This window comes from Arctopsyche grandis, chromosome 6, assembly GCF_051622035.1.
Source record: "Arctopsyche grandis isolate Sample6627 chromosome 6, ASM5162203v2, whole genome shotgun sequence".
NCBI lineage: Eukaryota > Metazoa > Arthropoda > Insecta > Trichoptera > Hydropsychidae > Arctopsyche > Arctopsyche grandis.
In genome coordinates, this window is record NC_135360.1 from 7,493,421 (window position 1) to 7,514,356 (window position 20,936).

The 20,936-nt window shown below is 34.9% G+C and overlaps 2 protein-coding genes across 6 annotated transcripts; both read left to right on the forward strand.

The window, feature by feature from the left end:
• The first annotated feature begins 1,403 nt into the window (after nucleotides 1-1,403).
• Shmt (serine hydroxymethyl transferase) lies at nucleotides 1,404-10,390 on the forward strand. 5 transcript variants are annotated; one of them, XM_077432695.1, is made up of 10 exons: nucleotides 2,279-2,423; nucleotides 4,955-5,136; nucleotides 5,206-5,462; nucleotides 5,759-5,874; nucleotides 7,864-8,024; nucleotides 8,102-8,297; nucleotides 8,578-8,708; nucleotides 8,787-8,927; nucleotides 9,117-9,336; nucleotides 9,414-9,742. In XM_077432695.1, the coding sequence occupies exons 3-10, from the start codon at nucleotides 5,260-5,262 to the stop codon at nucleotides 9,650-9,652; spliced, it is 1,407 nt and encodes a 468-aa protein (XP_077288821.1). In that variant the 5' UTR covers nucleotides 2,279-2,423; nucleotides 4,955-5,136; nucleotides 5,206-5,259; the 3' UTR covers nucleotides 9,653-9,742. The 5 variants fall into 5 exon arrangements, with proteins under 5 accessions (XP_077288819.1, XP_077288818.1, XP_077288821.1 ...); XM_077432694.1 differs by having other exon boundaries at nucleotides 2,279-2,400; XM_077432696.1 differs by having other exon boundaries at nucleotides 2,279-2,389.
• Nucleotides 10,391-10,911: 521 nt separating this feature from the next.
• Nucleotides 10,912-20,558, forward strand: LOC143913091 (neprilysin-4-like). The gene is made up of 13 exons (XM_077432685.1): nucleotides 10,912-11,545; nucleotides 15,185-15,700; nucleotides 16,650-16,789; nucleotides 17,043-17,211; nucleotides 17,285-17,829; nucleotides 17,967-18,117; nucleotides 18,365-18,551; nucleotides 18,689-18,807; nucleotides 18,884-19,276; nucleotides 19,478-19,717; nucleotides 19,787-19,904; nucleotides 19,973-20,116; nucleotides 20,185-20,558. Exons 1-13 carry the CDS (start codon nucleotides 11,463-11,465, stop codon nucleotides 20,359-20,361), a joined length of 2,982 nt encoding a protein of 993 aa, XP_077288811.1. The 5' UTR covers nucleotides 10,912-11,462; the 3' UTR covers nucleotides 20,362-20,558.
• Nucleotides 20,559-20,936: the final 378 nt, after the last annotated feature.

Here is a 20,936-nt window from a genome sequence, read left to right on the forward strand (position 1 = left end):
GATCGGTCACATGTGATCACCCGTCACACTAGAACTGGTCACACCCTAAAATCGGTTAACTAGTTTTCTCGTGACCGATTTTAGGGTGTGGCCAGTTTTAGTGTGACGGGTGATCACGTGTGACCGATCTAGAGCGACCGGTTGTCCTGTGACTGGTTCACATATGACTAGTAGTCCGTTTACCTGACGGGTAACCCAATACGCCTCCCTGGCCAAAAACATTGTACATTTTATGTAAATATAAGAATACAAATAAATTAATATCCACAGACGCTAATTGGACTATTCGTCACGTTCTCGTTATCAGTGCCGGTTTTAGGGGGGGGCTGGGTTGAGTGGCACCCGTGGGCGCCGAATAAGTTAGGGCACCGCACGATGCGCCAAAGGCGCTCTAAAATTTATAATTAGAGCGCTAAAAGCCAAACAACATTTTAGATTAGAGCGCTAAAGGCGAAATTTTTTTCTAAGAGTGTTCCTATCCAGCACGACCCGAATCCTGCAAGTACGGACAGTATTCTTTAGTACATTATATATGGACGCGCATGAATGCGTAAATGCGCATGCGCGAATGGAGTATGATCACGTCCATATAATGTACCAAAGAATACTATCCGCACTTGCAGGACACCTGCAGGATACGGGTCGTGCTGGATAGGTATGAACAGACCTTTAGTGTGACGGGTGACGACGTGTGACCGATCTACATGTTGATATAAAATACAGTTGCGATGCAGGCTTACAACCTGTTTCATTGTTTATAATCTCCTTCCATTTCCATCTACTAACATCGCGCTTACACACGCACACGGTACGAGAGAGAGGGAGACAGAGAGCAGAGCACAGACGACGAAGACAGGCACCTTGGAGGAAAACCGCACCGAGCTTTACCACGGCATCAGGTGGCTCTCACATCACGACATCAGGTGGCTCTCAATTGAGAACCCCTGGCGTACATACAGTTAGTATGATGGACTTTTCGGCTGCCAGATGTTCCGTTATAGAGATTTTAGAGACTTGCGCGAAGTCGCTTTTTGCGAATTGTTTAAAATACTGCAAGCTTACGAATTTGACCATAGATATGTCTGTGGGGTTCAGTGATTATTGATCGCAAAGTACTCGTCACAAAGTGATTATACTCCATTCGCGCATGCGCATTTACGCATTCATGCGCGTCCATATATAATGTACTAAAGAATACTGTCCGTACTTGCAGGATACGGGTCGTGCTGGATAGGTATGAACAGACCTTAAAACTGGTCGCAAGAAAACTGGTCACACCCAAAAATTGGTCACGAGAAAACTGGTCACGATCTAGAGCGACCGGTTATCCTGTTACCGGTTCACATATGACTAGTAGTCCGTTTACCATTTCGAAGTATCAATTTTAATTTCAGTATTTACACCATTCAAAATGTATGAATTGACATATGGCAATACCGTGAGAGGGACGCGTGCGCACAAAGTTTCCTCTCAACGTGCGTTCCAAGGCGAGTTTACACGTAAGTGTTTTGACACTTTTGGCGCGTTTTAAATTTAAAACTGAGTAAACACAAACAAAACCATTGCTAATCGCCGTTCAACTATAGATACTCGGTTTGGTTCAAGATAGATTGAAATTGTCGACCTCAACATTGTTGAATTACCGGAAGTTATGCGCAACGTTACCGCGCATACTGTCAGCTTTTGAAGTGACAGCTGGGCTGTCAGTACCGTTCGTGGTGCGGTCGTAGTAACATGCGGTCTCTTTCGAGACTGCGCCCCACGTGGGGTCTTCGCCCCTTCGTCGGGCCCTCGAGCCTCCCTCCACAAACACAGCCAAACAATTCACAACCAATTCATGTGGTATGTCTTTGTAAACCAAATCAAATTCAGCTACAACTTAACCTTTTTCAGTTCTGAAGTTTTCATATTTTTCAATACAATTTTTTTTTTTGATTTTTATTCGAATTAAATTATAGTAATGTACAAATAAAATAATATACGAAACATATGTTAGTAATATTTTATAATATTAAAATTATTTTTTTTATATAAATATACTATTATGTAAATATATTTAGAAAGTAGTTCATTAAGGTGACCTTCAACATTTTGATATCTAATCTACATTTACCTTTAACCTGCCGTAGTAGTATATCTACAAAAGTTCAAACAAGTTTTCTAAAACCAGTATACATTCCATTAGTTGTATTAATTAAAATTTCAGTAAATTATGTAAGTGTACGTCTATATTATTTTTAAAACACTATATAAATACATTAAGTATGTGCAAAACAACATATTAACAAAGTATTTGAGTACAGTCTTTTAACCTTTGCCCTATCTGAATATTTTTTAGATAAAATTGCGACCGTATAACATCTTGAAGTGAATTATTATTATATATTGGGTTGTTTACTGGTGAATTATAATTACAACATACCGTAATCAAAGTGTTAAGATATATTTGTTGAGAAAACAATGAAAATTTTACAAGCTTAGTTTTACCCACTGAATTTCTGTGTGTAAAATGGGTTTCAGTGGGTAAAATGAATTTCAGATGGGTTTCAGCGACTGAAACCCATCTTCATAAGTAATATTTTGACAATAATAACTTTTTTTACAATGTGAAAAGCTAACTTATAAAATTTGATACTAGTAGGCAACACATGTAACAATATTCTGCTGTTTAATGTTATTAATGAGTAAAAACTTGCTTTTCTGTTGTACAAGAAAGATTTCTGAAGTTCCATTTGGCCAAACTATATATGTACATATTTAATACAGTACAATTATGTAGATATTTAAAACACCACAATTCCGAAACGTTCTCTTCAAAACAATTACAAACATATGGAAAAGTTTAAAATGAAGGTTCTTATAATCGTTACTCATAATTAATATATACTGGTACAGTAATCACTAGTCATCGGACGGTCGTTAAGGCAATTTGCTTTTGAGGCACTATGGCTATTGTTAACTTCACAGATATGTATATTCAGAAACTTATTAAAATTAATATCAATTATTATGAAAATTTAACCAATTGCTAACTAGTGTTGGGCCCGTTGATACTTCAACGTGTGGTTTTACTGTTTTTTTGGGAAAGGTTGCATAGCCAGCAGCATATATCAGTGGTTAGCGTGTAATGCTTTCTATTTTGCAGTCAGGGGTTCAATTCTTGGCTGTGCTGCTGGCCAGATCTTGGCTATGTGACTCCAAGATCGATCGTTTCCTATCAGAATTTGCCAATTTATCTGATCTCCTATTTATCGCAAAATTCGAGTTTACAGCATCTCGAATTAGCTGATTTATAAAATGCAAATTTTTCAATTGATGTATCTATGACCTTGAATAGTACTTACAATGCTTATGTATGTATAATGTTTGACCATAGATGTCGTGTAAAATAAAACGGGTGTATACCTTTATAAATAAATAAAATAAAAAAATAGCCGATAGACCCAGTTTTATATTTTCCCAAGATACCGTTATCGGGTTGACCCTAAGCGACATCTATGGTATTAAACTTGTATATATATGAATTTTGAAATCATATTCTAATAGTGGCGATATTGTGGGTGGGATGGTTTTTGTCAATTTAATGAGTAGCCATTTCAACAATGAAATTAAATAAATTGCAAACTCTAATAGGAAGCGATTGACTTGGAGTCACAAATATGCAAGTCTGACCAGTAACACTACAGACGATACTCGGAATAAATTATTTTCAATTGAGGTCGACCCACGGGATCAAACCTGGCAACCTCTTGGTGGTTAGCATTAACGCAACCACCAAGCTATGCTGCTGCTTTTGGGAAGGAATATAAACCCGAGGCTATTATCGCTAGCGGTTTCAACATACACAACCCTTGCGGTCAATTCGCATCACCCTCTCTCTCCACACCCCGGGCTGCCCCTCATTCCATCCCCAAGCCCTCGCCCAGCTGTCCGCTGGTCTCCTGCATTCTCACTCGGCAGTTCACATACAAATGAGCTTGTATCTATATATATCCTTTCGTGTATGCATGTTCTTGTCAATGTTCATGGTGCGGTCTCCTACATTCTTATGAACTTCCGATAATTGTAATATTTATTTTTTGAAATCTCTAGTCAAATCAAATCTTCTCACATGTAGTGCATACTATGTATGTACGTGCGACAAGCACACAAAAATAGCTATTTGTCCATTTATGTACATATCCCTTCCATTTATATATATATATATATATATATATATATATATATATATATATATATATATATATATATATATATATATATATATATATATTACTAATGGTGCTACACGGCTTCGCTCGGTAAATGGAAATGCAGTCTACTAGTGAGAATACCGTCGAACTATGAAAAAGTCTTCATTTGTTTTTTTATTAAATTTATTTGAATCTAAAAAAAAGTAATATTGTTTAACGACCGACCAATCACAAACGTCTTTGACCAATCGAGCCAATCAAAAACGACTTTGACGACAGCCAATCAGAAACGAATTAGAAGATAAAATGTTAAGCTTAAAGATAAATTAATGTAATTGAAAATGTAAGGGCCATAAAAACAGTTTTTCATTCATGAATAAAATGTTATTTTAGATTTACGATGCTTTCTTGTAAGTAACGATATATTCTTGTTATAAAATATGACCATGTTAATTAGCAGATGAACCTATTGTTTTCTGAGCTGAAATTATTTTTTTTTTTAACCATGGCAACTATAAAAAAATTCACTTTGGTGATGTCTTGTACATATGTAGACAGAAATGTATGCATTTTAGCTATTTAGTATGAATTTGATTTGAAAATATGTGTAAAATATTGAACCAGAGGTCAAATCAACACATCTAGTGTGTTTTTTCACTAGAACTTGTTGGCATACGAAGACGTTGTGACCTTTAAATATTATCTATAACTTATATGCTTTATAAAATAATATTTTTATCGTTGAAATTCGAACATAACAGCAGAATAAAAAAAAACACATAACGATAGTACACATACAAGTCTACAATTAATATGCATTCATTGCATCACTCCGATCCAATCTATGTAAACATTTTCGTACGAGGCAGAACACCCCACCATTGTTCCGATACGATCATATCAATTTAACACACATAGTCTTCCTTCTACCGTTGGAACGCCTGTACGTCCATTAAAATAAACTCTCGCACCTATTGAGATTCCAATACATTATTTATTTGAATACTTTCAGCCGTTTCCGAAGAGTTCGTTCGTCAATAGAATCTCCGCACGCACTTTATTCACGATGAGCTCGGACAAAAGTAACCCTATGAATGCCGACTTGTGGGATTGCGATCCGGAATTGTTCGACCTTATAAGATGTGAAAAGAAACGGCAGGAAACCGGACTGGAGATGATTGCATCTGAGAACTTTACGTCGCTGGCTGTCCTGCAATGCCTCAGTTCTTGTTTGCACAATAAATATTCCGAAGGACTACCTGGACAACGGTATTTATTTCATAATTCTGTTATGAGATTAATCTTTTTAGTTACGTCTCATTTGACGAAATGTGAGGATGTGATAAATCATTCTGTTATTTTTGACTGACACTTGTATTAGTTAATTGGTAAATAAGATAACCCGCTGACTTGTTGAATAACATGTTGATAAAATATATATATATATATATATATATATATATATATATATATATATATATATATATATATATATATATATATATATATAATATAATAAGATCAGTCTGTAACTATAAAATAATTTTTGGTTGAAACTTTTTCAGATATTATGGAGGAAATGAGTATATTGATGAAATTGAACTGCTTTGCCAGAAACGTTGCTTGGAAGCGTACCGTTTAAATCCTGCAGAATGGGGTGTGAATGTTCAACCGTATTCAGGTATATACATTATTATTATGTATTGTATTAGCCAGCAGTTTGGCTTAATGGTAGCATATATATTTAGCACCACTGCGATCGATGGTTCGACTCGTCAAACTGCTGGTTAGATTTGGGGGTTTTGTGACTCCAAATCGATCGTTTCTCTATCAGAGTTTGCCAATTTTATCTGATCATTGTTGAAACGGTTCCTGAAAATTGGTAATAGATCATTTCCTGTTGTCACAAAAATCTGTGTGTATAGTTTGTAGAAATTATGCACAGAAATCTGAAATCTATAGATGTCTTTATAATTTCGTGTTTATTATGTGTATAAAAATTGTAATAATAATTGTGCACAAAATCTAAAAATAATCCATAGATGTCTCTATGGTTATTATTTCTGTACTTGATTAATTATTGTATTATATGTTTGTTGAACGTACTGTATACGTTGTCTGACCGTTCTCGTACACTCGTCGCATTGGAGCGATCTGTAATGACGAGTGTACATTGATTGTAATAAAAATAAAATACATATATCATCATCATCTAAAGCCACTCATCATCCATTGCTCTCCCAACACGCTTCCATTCGTCTCTGTCACCTCACCCTATACATTTTCCAAATTTCGTCTACCCATCTTCCTTGTGACCATCTTTTTAGCCTTTTATATTCTCTCAGGTACTATTCTAGGCATAGATTTGTAGAATAATATATAATAGATGGGGCCTGACGTCCGAAAAATTGTCTCCCTTTTGAAGAGTGCACTCTTTCAATAGCAGGTAGCTGGCTTCAAGTCAATTGACATATTTGCCTTCCTTCCTTTTTTTTCATTACTTCCCTTGCAGCTCCATGTTGGGTCTGCTTTCTCCAGGCAAATTTTTTTGCAATACCTCATCTATATTATTCTATATCTATGATTCTGGTACTTCTTTTGTCCATTCTTCTGGCTACATGCCCATTGCCATTTCAATCTCTTCACTCTCTCCACTATATCCACTACCTTTGTCATACTTCTCACCCACGTATTCTGTTTCCTATCCCTGCTCGTTATGCTGAGCATACGGCATTCATTACTTCATCATTTTAAAATCTTTTAAATTAAATGGTTTAAATTTAAAACAAATGGTTTGGCTATGTGCTACTGCTCGATGTAACAGTTATCAACTAAGGTATTTGATATTCTTCCTCATTTGCCCAATGAGCGTCATTTCTATCATCTGGGATTCGGTGGACGATCTAACTCCACTCCTCCCGGTTCTGTGCCAAGTTGAAAGCAGCGTTAAGGGTAGATCCTGTCAGTTCTTTAATTACGGGAGATCGTCCTCTTGCTCGCCTTCCCTTTAGTGTTCCGGTGACTGCCAGCTTCTCTACACTCTTACAATTATCCCAGGCAATATGGCCATAGTAGGAAAGAATCCTTTTTCTACATATTGTGGAGAGTCTCTCTGAAATTGCCAGCTCTATAAGGATGGAGATGTTCGTGCGACTATCGGTCCATGGAATGTGCAGCATCCGCCTCCAGCACCACATTTCGAAGGCATCTAGCATGTCCCTTTCTCTTTTTTCAGCGACAATATTCTTGACTCCATACAATGCAATGAGGATCATCAAAGATTGCACCAGACGGATTTTCATTTTTCTCATTATAGAACGATTTTTCCATATCTTTGTCACACTGCTCATCGCCGCTTTCGCTATGTCTATTCTTCTGCAGGTTTCTGATTAGCATCTTCCTTTATCATATGTCCCTTTATCTAATTTTCAGCATCCATGTTTCGACTCCATACAATGCAATGAAGATTATGTTGAAATGCATATTATACTTTTCGACAAATATATTATACTGAAAAATTTACTCGTAATAACAAATAACAATACGCAAGAAAGGTTGTTATCTATTTCCGAAACAACAACTTGTTATTTATTATCGAAATCTTTAAACATGATCTTATGTAAATATAGTTGTAGGAAACGTAAAATACAAAGCATTATTTAATTTTTAGGATCTCCGGCCAACTTCGCCGTGTATACAGCAATTGTTGAACCCCATGGAAGAATCATGGGATTGGATCTACCGGACGGTGGTCATTTGACTCACGGATTCATGACTCAAACCAAAAAAATATCTGCCACTTCGATTTTCTTCGAGAGTATGCCTTACAAGGTATATATTTAGTTTATTAAATTAACAATTAACTATTTATTTATATATGGCCGATATGTATAATATGTATTTAACAGGTGCACCCAGAAACCGGTCGGATCGACTATGATAAATTGGCCGAGACAGCGAAACTGTTCAAACCGAAGCTCATAATTGCCGGCACAAGTTGTTACTCTCGTTGTCTCGATTATAAAAGATTTAAGGAAATCGCTGACCAAAATAATGCGTATTTGATGTCAGATATGGCTCACATTTCTGGACTCGTTGCTGCCGGTATGGTTTTTTTTTTACATTTTCGAATATTGTATACAATTTTTTCAATAATTGTATTCCATACATTTTACATTTTCTTTGTCTATTTCACTTTCTTCTTATTCACAACTTAGTCTCAACGTATTTATTAGATTCTCACAGACTATATCTTATATCTTCTACTTTTAGATCATTTGTGCTTCTAACCCTTTCACCTACCTATACTATAATCGAATGTCCTATTAGTTTCAAATTCAATGTGTCCAAATTTTAGTTTTTAATTCATATTAATATTTTTCAGGTGTTATTCCCAGTCCATTCGAATACAGCGACATTGTTACTACTACCACCCATAAAACACTGCGAGGACCGAGAGCTGGTGTGATTTTCTTCCGTAAAGGAGTTCGCAATGTTAAAGCCAATGGACAAACTGTATAATCTTGAATTTTGATTTAATTTCTTAATATTAGAACCTTTCATCAAATTTTAATATGTTATGCTTAATTTTAGACTATGTACGACCTGGAGTCAAAAATCAACCAAGCCGTGTTTCCGGGTTTGCAAGGTGGACCGCACAATAATACAATTGCCGGCATTGCATTAGCGATGAAGCTAACGACTCTTCCAGGATATGTCGAATACCAAAAACAAGTGTGTATTTAACAATACAATGTACCATAGTATGTAATTGACCAATCATAATAGCATTAATAGGTACCTTATGTACTTGGAATAGTGCTGTTATAGCAATATATTGTTTAAAATTCAACTATTATATACTGGTCAACTTTTGTAGCCTCTCAAATATATAGTTTCATTCATAATATTTACTTTTCTTAGGTTATTGCTAATAGCAAGCGTCTTGCTGAAGGTTTGAAATCTAAAAAATACGACATAGCCACCGATGGAACGGATGTACACCTTGTTCTGGTGGACTTGCGCTCCAAATCTATCACCGGCGCTCGTGCTGAGAGGATCTTAGAAGTTGTATCGATTGCTTGTAACAAAAACACCGTTCCAGGTGACAAAAGCGCTCTGAATCCGTCCGGAATTAGATTAGGTATAAAATTGTCGAATCTTTCAATGCAATTTCAATGCAGAATGTATTGATATATGAATCTTTTTTTTTTGCTGCAGGTACTCCCGCTCTTACGACTAGGGGTCTCGTCGAAACCGACATAGATAGAGTTGTTGAATTCATCGATAGCGCTTTGAAATTGTCGAGCGATATCGTAAATAGATCTGGACCAAAACTGGTAGACTTTAATAAATATTTGGACAGTGACCCTGACACATTAGCTAAAGTGAAAGCTTTGAGAACCGAAGTTGTAAATTTCAGTGGGCGATTCCCGATGCCGGGATATAAAGATTTTTAAAATGTATGTCGCAAATATGTACATATGTATATGTATTTCGTATTTGGAAGCTTATATTTTTTTAATTATACGTTTTGTATAAACTGTTTATGAGTTTTTTATTGCCTTCAATACACATTTTATATCACACTTCATTTAATTTACCAAAGCACTTACAACAAACATGAACGTTACACTCGGAATTTAGCAAAAGCATTTTTTAAACAATTAAATATATTGACTATCGACTATATAGTGCCTTCAGAAATAAATGGAGTATAAAACTTTTTGATCCTTCCCAATAACCTAGCATTGAGCCCACTGGCGGATCCACGGTGGTGGCACGAGATCAATGGCCACCATCCTAGAGGACTACATAGTATTATACATATTCATAATAATTCAAATTCGCATTCGGCGTCTAAGAACGCAATTCAAACGCGCTTTTTTGGTCCAAAAAGTAACATTATGGAATCGGTGTGAGCAGACCACTCTGCCCTGCAGGTATAAAATGTTCGCATGTGCATAATCAGTGCAGCTGATCCACGATCCTTCGCCTACACTGGGAATTTCCACTTTTCGTTGTATAGTTCGATTTATCTCTATTTATATTTTATTTCTATTTATCACAGTTGTATAGTTCGATTTCCGAGTAATTAAAGTTGAGAATATTTTATGTATTTATATTTTTATAATTTAGTTTAAATATTGCTTCACAAATTAATAAGCTTCTATATCAATAAATTAATAATATAACTGAAAAAAAAATAGTGTATTAAAAATTATAAATGGCCCCCACCTGACAAAATTCCTAGATCCGCCACTGATTGAGCCGCTATAATTGAAAGTGGCATAAGTCCACTTTTCTTAATTTCGAGAAATATCTCGCAAAACACTAAATATATTGTTATGCATTTAACAATATTTAAAAATAATGAAATAGTGTTTTTGGAACTGAAAATTGAACTTCCGCCATTTTCAAAAATATAACGGCTCATATGTACATACATATATCAAGAATGAAAAAAAATGTTTTATCTACCCTGTTTTCTTTGTTAGGCTATGATTCAAGGATATAAGCTGATTTGAATATTCAATATTATACAAAGATTATTGTATTGACAATGTCGGACTACATTCAATTTAAATTATTTCCGAGTGAGCACACTATTTTCTCATTTACTACAATAGTCGCACAATATACATAAATTAAATTTTACACACAGAAAATGGTACGTTGTCTGCAAGTATATTTTACTAGCTTACGAAGCATACCTAATGAGATAATCTCAAATCATTGCTTGCTTCAATTGCTAGCGACATGCTCTTCACTCTGCAAAACATTGTATTTAACAAATCAAATTTTATTATATAATATTTTTCATTTCATTTCAATATGTATATGTATGTCTGTGGTGTATTTATTTTTTGCAATTCACTACATATGTACATACGTAGCAATTTAGTAAAATATTTAACGAGTTCAAATTACATTTAATAGATTGACATTTGTTATAATTGGCGATGAGCAACGTATCCAAAATCCCCAAATAATAGTGTGGCAGTATCGGATAAATATTTTTAACATAACAGTCAATTGGACTAAATTGGCTGAATGAGCTCGGCCCGCTCGGCTAGCGAAGGAACGACTAGATAAAAGAGTTCCTCGAGAAGTGCGCCATCGCTAACGGGGACGATCTAGCGCAAGGATAGACGAATGGCGACGCGGAAGGATACGTCCTAGATCTTGTGTTCGGTGCAGATTCCGAAGCCCCAACGGTGCGCAGTGGCTCGGCACACAATGTGCTCAGTGTAAATAACGAGTGGTGACATGGCCACACGTGCTATAGCAAATCTCTTGGAAGAAGCTGAAAGGAGACGCCATGAAAAGAAGCAAGCATGTGCAAGAAAAAGGTTTGTTCAACTTTATCATTACATACAAATTTTTTTTAAAACTTATTTGTATCTTTTTAAATAAAATTTTAGCTAAATTCTACTAAATGTACGTATGTAAAAATACAATCATATTTATTGTTATGAAAATAATAATAATAAAAAACATTAAAATTATATGTGCAATACAAAGTTTTGACCCGTCTCAGAAAAAGATTAATTTTTTTATATTATTTTTCCATTACATATTACATCATAAACTCAAATTTCGTTTTTTTATTAAATTACTTTCCTGTATGTACTGAATATTCAATATAATGTTACTAGAAACTCTAAATAATTTTACGAGAAACTCTAAATAAATTTCGTTGTTCCGGTATTCATAGTACATGATATGATAACAAATTTTGTATTAGAAACAATATGTCTGATATTGCTGATACACTTTATTGTATTACTGACAATTTTACCTTTTATTTATTTAGTAAAAAAAATTTGCTTTAATATATGTATCATATTTGAAATATTTATAAAATTATTTGCTTAACATAGTATAATATTACAATATATACATAAGTACATTAACGAACTCAGCTTTTGCTAAGGCTATTGATATTCTCGACGTGTTTTTAGTGTTCTTTATATTGTGATGAAATTAAATATTTTATATAATATGTATTTTTATAATTATTTTACTAAACGATTTCTCATTATTTTTGAAATCTGATATATAATTTAAATTATTATCTGTATTGCTTTGTTTTTTGGCCACAGTAATGCATTTAGACCACTCATAATGTCACTGTGGCCTAATCTGAAAATAAAATCAAATAAAAATTTCGGTCATTTTGAAATCATTTTAGTTTTAAAAATTTAAATCATTATGATGGACTTTATAAAACAATTATATTCTTATTATTATTTCTTATCAAACAAACAAGCTATTTATCCAACAAATACAACTATCGGTAAAAATAACTTAAAATGAAATAAAACAAATGAGTTACGAAATTTAATTTCAATTGAAAATCTAACAGATACATTCATACATATATCCGTTTATTCAAATTTAACGGTATTTGTTTTCATGGACTGTTTGCATGGATATAGTTGGACGTAAGTGACGCAAATATTAATATTTTAAAATGAAATCTATGTGTAGGTGCGTATTATCATTGTAATTGTTGAAACGATGTTTCAGGTCATTGTGACGCTCGCGTGTCAATTTTGATTTGGCGACGACCAATTTCTCATTAGAGTCGATTGAACTAAAAAAAATCGTATGCTCTGACATTTTTTTTTCAGTCTGGGTCTGTTCTTAAAGTTCCAAGTGCAAATTAGAGCAAGTCAACTGAAATTTTTGATCCCATAGATGTTTTCACTGTTGACAGTACGGTGACCTTCACCCCGATGCCAAACTGTTAAGACAGAAGGACAAGCGACTACGGTCATCGTCATCTGTCACCTGTCAAATCTCGTCGTTGATTTATGTACATACAGTTCGCGCTGCGGAAGTACATTGTTTATTTCGAAATAACGTGACGTCAAATTTGAACCTTATTGACGTCGAAACGCAAGCAATAGTGGCCAATTTCGAATATCGCGCCACTCGAAACAATACATTCGATGGCCATATTAAAAATCGATTAAACAGTTGGATTCGTGGACATAAACTTTTGATACTCATTTTGTTCAAACTATTTCTTGAGCTCAATACAGTGACTAACTCTTTAAAGACTATACAAATCAAATTATTATGATATTATTTAGATTATTATAATTATTAAATATAAATCTTTATGTTGTTAATTTGAACAAACTCGCCATTTCGTTTATAACAAACTTTCACTCGATGGTTGTGTACGTAAACGCATAGTTGTTGGCCAGTGTGAATTTATAGTTGCTTGAACTAAAACTATACACTAATGCAGCGGTTTCCAAACTGGGAGGCGCGCCTCCATGGGGAGGCGCGGACTATTGCCAGGGGAGGCGCCAAAACTTTTTAATAAAAAAATAATTTTCATACCATAACATCTACAAATAAATAAAACTTCCTATTGTAGCTTAACAGTACAAATTCAATGCATGAATGTTTATTTTTATTTTTATTTCATTTTTATATACACATTTAATTAGCAACCTTTTTCGAAGAAAACCAACATGAAGAGACATGAACTTACCTATTTGGTTGAAATTTTTGGAAAATTGAGCGTTTTAAATAAAGCAATGCAGGGATCACAAATACATCCACTTGTTCAAAAAGACAAAGTAAAGGCTTTCATTAAAAAGTTGAAGTTATGGAAATCAAATTTACAAAAGAATGAGTTGGATATGTTTTCACTTTCCAAAGATTTCTGGGCCACAGCCAATATTGAAGCAAGTAAAAATCTTTTTATTGACCACTTGGATGGTTTAGTGCTGCATTTTTCCAATTATTTCAAAAACCTTGATTTCTCAAAATTTTTGTGGACACAGAATTCATTTAACTTCAATGAAGAAGACGAATTCGAGCTGACAACCATCGAAAAAGAAAAATTGATAGAATTATCATGCGATAGCTCACTAAAACAAAAGTTTCAAAATGAAACCATAATTAAATTTTGGATGAATTTGTATTGCAAAGCAATGCAAGTGCTTCTACCGTTTGTAACGTATTATTTATTCGAAACGGGATTTTCGGCACTAGTTGCAATGAAAACCAAATATCGAGCCAGGTTAATAGTCGAAAAGGAGTTACGAGTGGCACTCTCCATATTGCCCCCCAAGATTTGATAAACTTTGTGCCAATAAACAACAACATCTTTCACACTAAATTTTGATGTGTTAGACGTAGTTTAATTAGTAATTTAATATAAAAATAAATATAGGTGTTCGTATAAATTTATGTTATAGCAAAACCTTTTTATTATTCTGTCTATTGTAGTGTTCAGTATTTTTTTTTAAATAAAGTTTTATTATTTAAAACGTGTCTATATTATTATATCTATTAAAAAATAAAAGGTAGGGAGGCGCGGAAAAAAAATTTTTTTTAGGGAGGCGTAGTAGCATAAAGTTTGGAAACCGCTGCACTAATGTCAATTATTCATCAAGGACACTTAAGGTTCTCTGTAATAGCGCACGATTATTATAATTTTTTTTAGCTTTATGTGGCTAGTAACTATATTGCCTGACAACTGTAGCCTTTTTCTTATCTACGATAAAAATTACATTTTATACAAAATTAAATAGGCGTACAAAATGAAATATAGGTTTATCGACGTCTAAAGTATCTTCGCTCAAGTTATTGACACATTTTAATTAAAATATAGCTCAATCCAAACATAGCAATACGCCTCGTGAATAACGGTCGACCAATATATTGTGTCTAAATAAATACATAAGTACAAACGATTACTCGGGACAAATCATACACTACTATTGATTAATTATCAGTAAACGAATATATTTTTGTGGGTGAATAGGGTTGCTAATTTCCTAATGATGCTATTTCATAACTGAAAAACTCATCTACTATGCAACATATCGTTTTCTGTGATCTCTCCCCCGAGTACTACACATGTACTTGTTTAATATTAAGATTAGTAACCCTACTATGTGCAATACCTTACTTATTTTAAGTCCTAATGAAATTACTAATATTTCTATAATATTATTTATCAGAGTAAAACAAGTGGCTGCAGTTGTAGTGGTGGTGATGATTGCTTTGACTTGTGCCATCTTGAGCGCTCCGCGCATGTCTAGGCAATCGCAACAACGTCGAATACCATCCCGCTATACCAACTCTGAATATATGACACCGGAGGATAGGGAAGTGTTGAACGACGTGAGGACATCATTTATACCGACCAGCTCGATAGTCTTGCCGCCGACTGAAGAAATTCTCAGTTTGGTTGAGAAAGAGCACGAAGAACTCATATCGGGGATATTGGACACTAAAGTGAAAGATAGTGAGAATCGAGACGTTTTTAATTTCAGCGTAGAGCTGGGTGCTGTGGATTCCACAGAAAATATAGAAAAGGAAGAGGTAGAAAGTTCTACCAATGCTACTGTGGTAGAAGAGATTGAAAGTGGAAACGAAAGAAAGAAGAGAGAGACCAATGCGGCAAATTTGACTAGTAGCGCTCTTATATGGAGGAATAATCATGGAAATCAAAATTTATCTGCGGAACATGATTTGTAAGTATTTGGATAAATATTTGTATTATTCAATTATTCCTATACATACATAAGTGCGTAATTTGCAGCTATACATATGTAGTATAAGGTTTGATCTGTCTTTTTCTTAATTTACACCGTATTTCATTTAATTTAGCAGGAGGAAAACTCTAAATCTCAAATACCAAATCTTCGTTTTGAACCTTAAGCAAATTCCATCAACAAGAAATATCTACATACATAAAAAAAATGCAGAACATTAATTCAACTCAATTCAGAAAAATATGCTATCAGAACTAAAAAATGAAAGCACATTTTGCAATGTAGTATTTTATTTTTATGAGGAATTTTTATTATTTCTGGACGTTACTGCTCCACCAATTAACAATAATCAGTATATTTTCTGTCGTATAATTAAGTGACTCAAACAGAGTGCTTCTCAATTGGTATATTTTAAAACTGGTAGTCTTTATAATCATATAGACTCGGCTGAAAAGAGCTGGTCATCTGTATTCAGCAGGTGCCCTTATCGGAAGGTCTCGGCATATCTACTTAAACGGATAGACAATTCTAGTCAACTAGTCAAATTGACCCATTTGTAACACTACAATCTCGTTATAAATAGATTCAGCGTTCATCCACGGTAAACGCTGTGAGCCCTATTAAGATGGATAGATAGATAGAGAACTAGTTAGAACAGATAGATCCAATCATGCCCGACGTTGAGCATAAATGCTTCGTCAAGATTTTAGCAAGAAATGCAGCGTTTTGCAATGCACGATGTTTATTTGTTCTATTTTATTATCGTGTCCCGAATGATAAACTCTGATTGGCGTGCCTAAAAACGTGGTGCGCCAACGCCGAGTAATGCAATGATTCGTGTTTTATCATCGAGTTGCAGAAAAACTGTCGAGATAAGCGTTGCGCAGATATTGTGTGTCCGCTATTGCTGTTCGTTGTTGAATTTCAGATGGGAGTCCCATTCGGACATGACGGAAACTGGTGACGGTGAGGTTTTAGATTACGAAGAAGATGTGCCGAAGAGTCATCCGGAGCCGGAGGACGTCAAGGATGATGTTGAAGGAGTCGACCGTACAATCTTTTCAGAAAGTAATCCGTTTTACATTGACAATAAGAAATTATGAGATTTATTTATATTTAACTATGACAATGCATTCAGTGATTAGGTATTTTGTCATAAAAAGCTTGTAAAAAAAGGTCTAACGAAAATCACTGAAAGCTGGTATCTAAAATAAATCTAAAATCTAAATCTAAAACCTTAATATTCAATTAATTCAGTCTAAAAACAACGATTCTTCCATTTATCTATGGAATCAGATTGATTTTCTGGTTGTACTTTTAGGTTTTCAGCCTTTTTGGAAGGGAGAAGGTAATATCAAGAGCATACGAAAGACCCAAGGTGAGATAATGCGTCAATATATGGACCCAACTGCGGATCCTTGCATCGATTTCTATCAATATGCTTGTGGAAATTGGGCTCCACGTAATCCAATTCCAGCTGATAAAGCTGGGTAATCGATCAGCTTACTTAAATAGTTAATTTGCTTAATTACTTCTGAGCTCAAGCTAATAAGAATGTTTTAGATTCGACACATTCGAGATGTTGCGAGAAAACTTGGACATCGTTTTGAGAGACCTTCTGGCGGACGCTGATGCTGGAACTCGTATCCCAAGCACTCCCTTGCAAAATGTGGGATTTGATAATGCCCTGCTGAATGCGGAATCTCCCAACAGACATAGAATCAAACGGGTGGATCATAAATTTATTAAAACGCAGAATAATGTTTACGGAAGCAGAAAGAGGAGGGCGACGGGTGAAGAGTTGAAATATGAAGGTTTGGACGAGAGCAAAGAGTTGGACGCCACGGTGAAAGCCAAGTACTTGTACGAATCTTGCATGAATTATAAGATAATAGAAAACAGGGGACATCAACCGTTACTAGAGCTCTTGGAGTCGTTGGGCGGATGGCCTATTATCAGCCCTGCTTGGGATAAGAGGCGGTTCGACTGGATCGAAATGGTAGCCAAGCTGAGGTTGTACAATAATGATATTCTTATATCGGAATGGGTCGGTCCAGATTTGCTGAATTCGGACGAGTTCGTTATCCAAATCGACCAGACAAACTTAGGTTTGCTTTCGAAATTCAATTGATCCCTTTGAAGCTATTTTAGTTGTCTCACCCGCTATGCGATTCAGAGAAAGCAGTGAAATAACCGAAAAAGTTTCCAGTGTCTATTTAAAATATAGTTGAAATATCATTTTTAGGTTTGCCTACCAGGGAATATTTTCTGGAATCGACAAATCAAGTTTACCTAGAAGCTTACAAGAATTATTTGGTTAAAATTGCAACACTACTTGGTGCGCCTAACGAAGCTGCTTTGAAGCAAGCTGATGAGATCGTGAAATTTGAAATTGAGTAAGTAAAAGCTCTGTACTCATTCTAGATGTATTTTCTATTTTTGCTTTTATTGCTTTATACTTGCGAGTTCATTCAACTGTGGTATTGATTTCGTATCAGTTGAAGTAGTCAATAACTTATATCGCGCAATTTGAAGCAAAACAACCAATGCTTCAGTTGCCGGGCAAAATTTGCCTTGACAAAAATTTTCAAGACCATGACTTTTGCTGTAAAATATTCTAATAAAATTTACTCCATATTTCAGGTTGGCAAAAATAACTTCTACAGCCGAAGAGAGACGAAACGTTACCCACCTGTACCATCGTTCAACACTCCACTCCTTGATGGTCATGGTACCGGGTATAGATTGGTTCAGATACTTGGAGCTAGTCACGAACAGAGTAGTTAAATTAGACGACACAGTGGTTATTTTCGCCATGAAGTATTTAGAGGTAACAATAAAGGCATTTAGAATATGTTTGGGTCGTAAGGTGTCGAAGTTCACTTCCGCGCCGAACGACCCAGAATCTAACGCAAAATTGCTTCGCATTAATGCTTCCTTTAAAGTTCACTGCCTAACCCTTCTTAGGATTTGGTGAAAGTTTTGGATGAAACCGAGCCCAGAACGATCGCCAACTACCTGCTGTGGAGATTCGTCAGGCACAGAGTTAACAATCTCGACGACCGTTTCCAAGAAGCTAAACAAAAGTATACTAAGCACTTACTTTAACCGTAAATATTCGTAAGATATGGAAAGTGTTTCAGTTTGTAAATGCTATTTTAGGTTTTATTACATATTATTTGGACGAGAGCAATCTCCACCTCGATGGAAAAACTGCGTGTCCCAAGTGAACGCAAATATGGGCATGGCGCTCGGGTCCATGTTTGTCAACAGATACTTCGATGAGAATAGTAAAAACGATACTCTCATCATGACCAGAGAGATTCAAAGATCTTTCCAGGAACTTATCAACATAACTTCTTGGATCGACGACGAGACTAAACTTCTGGCTGGAGAGAAAGTTGAGTCCATGTTGTTGAAGATTGGCTATCCAGGATTTATACTGAACAAGGACGAGCTGAACGCGCGCTACAAAGACCTGCACATACATCCAGAGACTTACTTCGAGAATACGCTCAGCATTCTACAGCATCTGACAAAAATTGAGCAATCTAGGTCAGTGGTTCGGTCGCAATCGATCAGAATCACCTTGGGAGCTATTTTATGCCAATAGCTAGAGTATTTGCTATAATTGATTAATTTGATTCCATTATACATATTTTGACTTGGTGACAAATATCATCGTAAAATTTTGGAATGTGCTACCTTTAATCTATTGTAGTACATACATATATTAATCTATTGTTCGGTTTGTAGATTGGGTCAACCAGTGAACAAGACTCACTGGAATACAGTTCCAGCAATCGTGAATGCTTACTATAGCCGGAACAAGAATCAGATAATGTTTCCGGCTGGTATTTTGCAACCTCCGTTCTACCATCGCTATTTTCCAAAGTGTTTGAACTATGGAGGAATAGGAGTCGTGATTGGACATGAAATAACACATGGTTTTGACGACAAGGGTAGACTATTTGACAAATTTGGAAATTTGAAAAGGTTACCCAGATTGATTATACCCATTAGTATATTAGTTGTCAAAGTTTCAGCACTTTAATGTACTTTCAGTTGGTGGCACGACATCGCCAAGGACATGTTCCATAAGAAGGCAAAATGTATCATAGATCAATATGGACTGTACACTGTTTCAGAAGTGACAACGCCACTTGATGGGTTTATGACACAGGTAGTACTATCATTTACGCATTATTCCAAATTCAATAGCTTATCTCTGACAATCGAGTATTTATTCAGGGTGAAAACATCGCTGATAATGGAGGAATTAAGCAAGCGTTTCGCGCTTATCAACGTTGGTATCGTCAGAATGACAATCAGGATGAAACTTTACCTGGAATGAATGCCACCAGTAATCAATTGTTCTTTTTAAACTTTGCTCAGGTAAGATACGATTGGATCCGGTTAAAATTCGAAATCGCTTTCGTAATTTTTAATGCTTAAACTTGTAGGTTTGGTGTGGTTCAATGAGACCGGAAGCTATGAAAAATAAATTGAAGACTGCAGTGCATAGTCCAGGTAGATTTAGGGTAATCGGCACTCTATCAAATTCTGAAGATTTTGCAAAAGAGTTTCAATGTCCGCTAGGGAGTCCGATGAATCCAGTGAATAAATGTAACGTTTGGTAAAAAAATGTGTAAAATAATGGATGTAATGTATAAATGTATAAAATGTGTAATTTTAAATTGTATTTAGTAATAAGTAATTGTAATTAATTTAATTTTCGTAGTGCTTTTTTATACTTTTATGTTTTATTCGTGTGTAAAGTGAGTTTTTAAACACAAAATTATGCAATAGTTATTTAATTAGTGTAAAATAAATGATTAAAAAAATTATGGTGGTTGTTAATTTAATACATAATAAAATTTTTTACTGCAATTGTTTCTTTTCTAACCATATACATATACAGTTGTGTCACCCTAATGGTTTCCATGGGTTTCCGGAAACCCTTGTTAAAAATCAAATGTTTCCGGAAACCCGTTAAAAATGTAAAAATTAATATAACTTTTATCAAAAATTATACAGATCTTGAAAATTGTTTTCGACGATTACAATGTCGCAGTTCAATTACATAGCAGGTAAAGCGAAAAAAACTTTTTTCGAAGTATACATATACAAATATAATATATATAAATTGAAAACAATTGGAAACCCGTTGATCCAAGATTGGGGTGACACTAGTGTACAAATCATTATTCAGCAA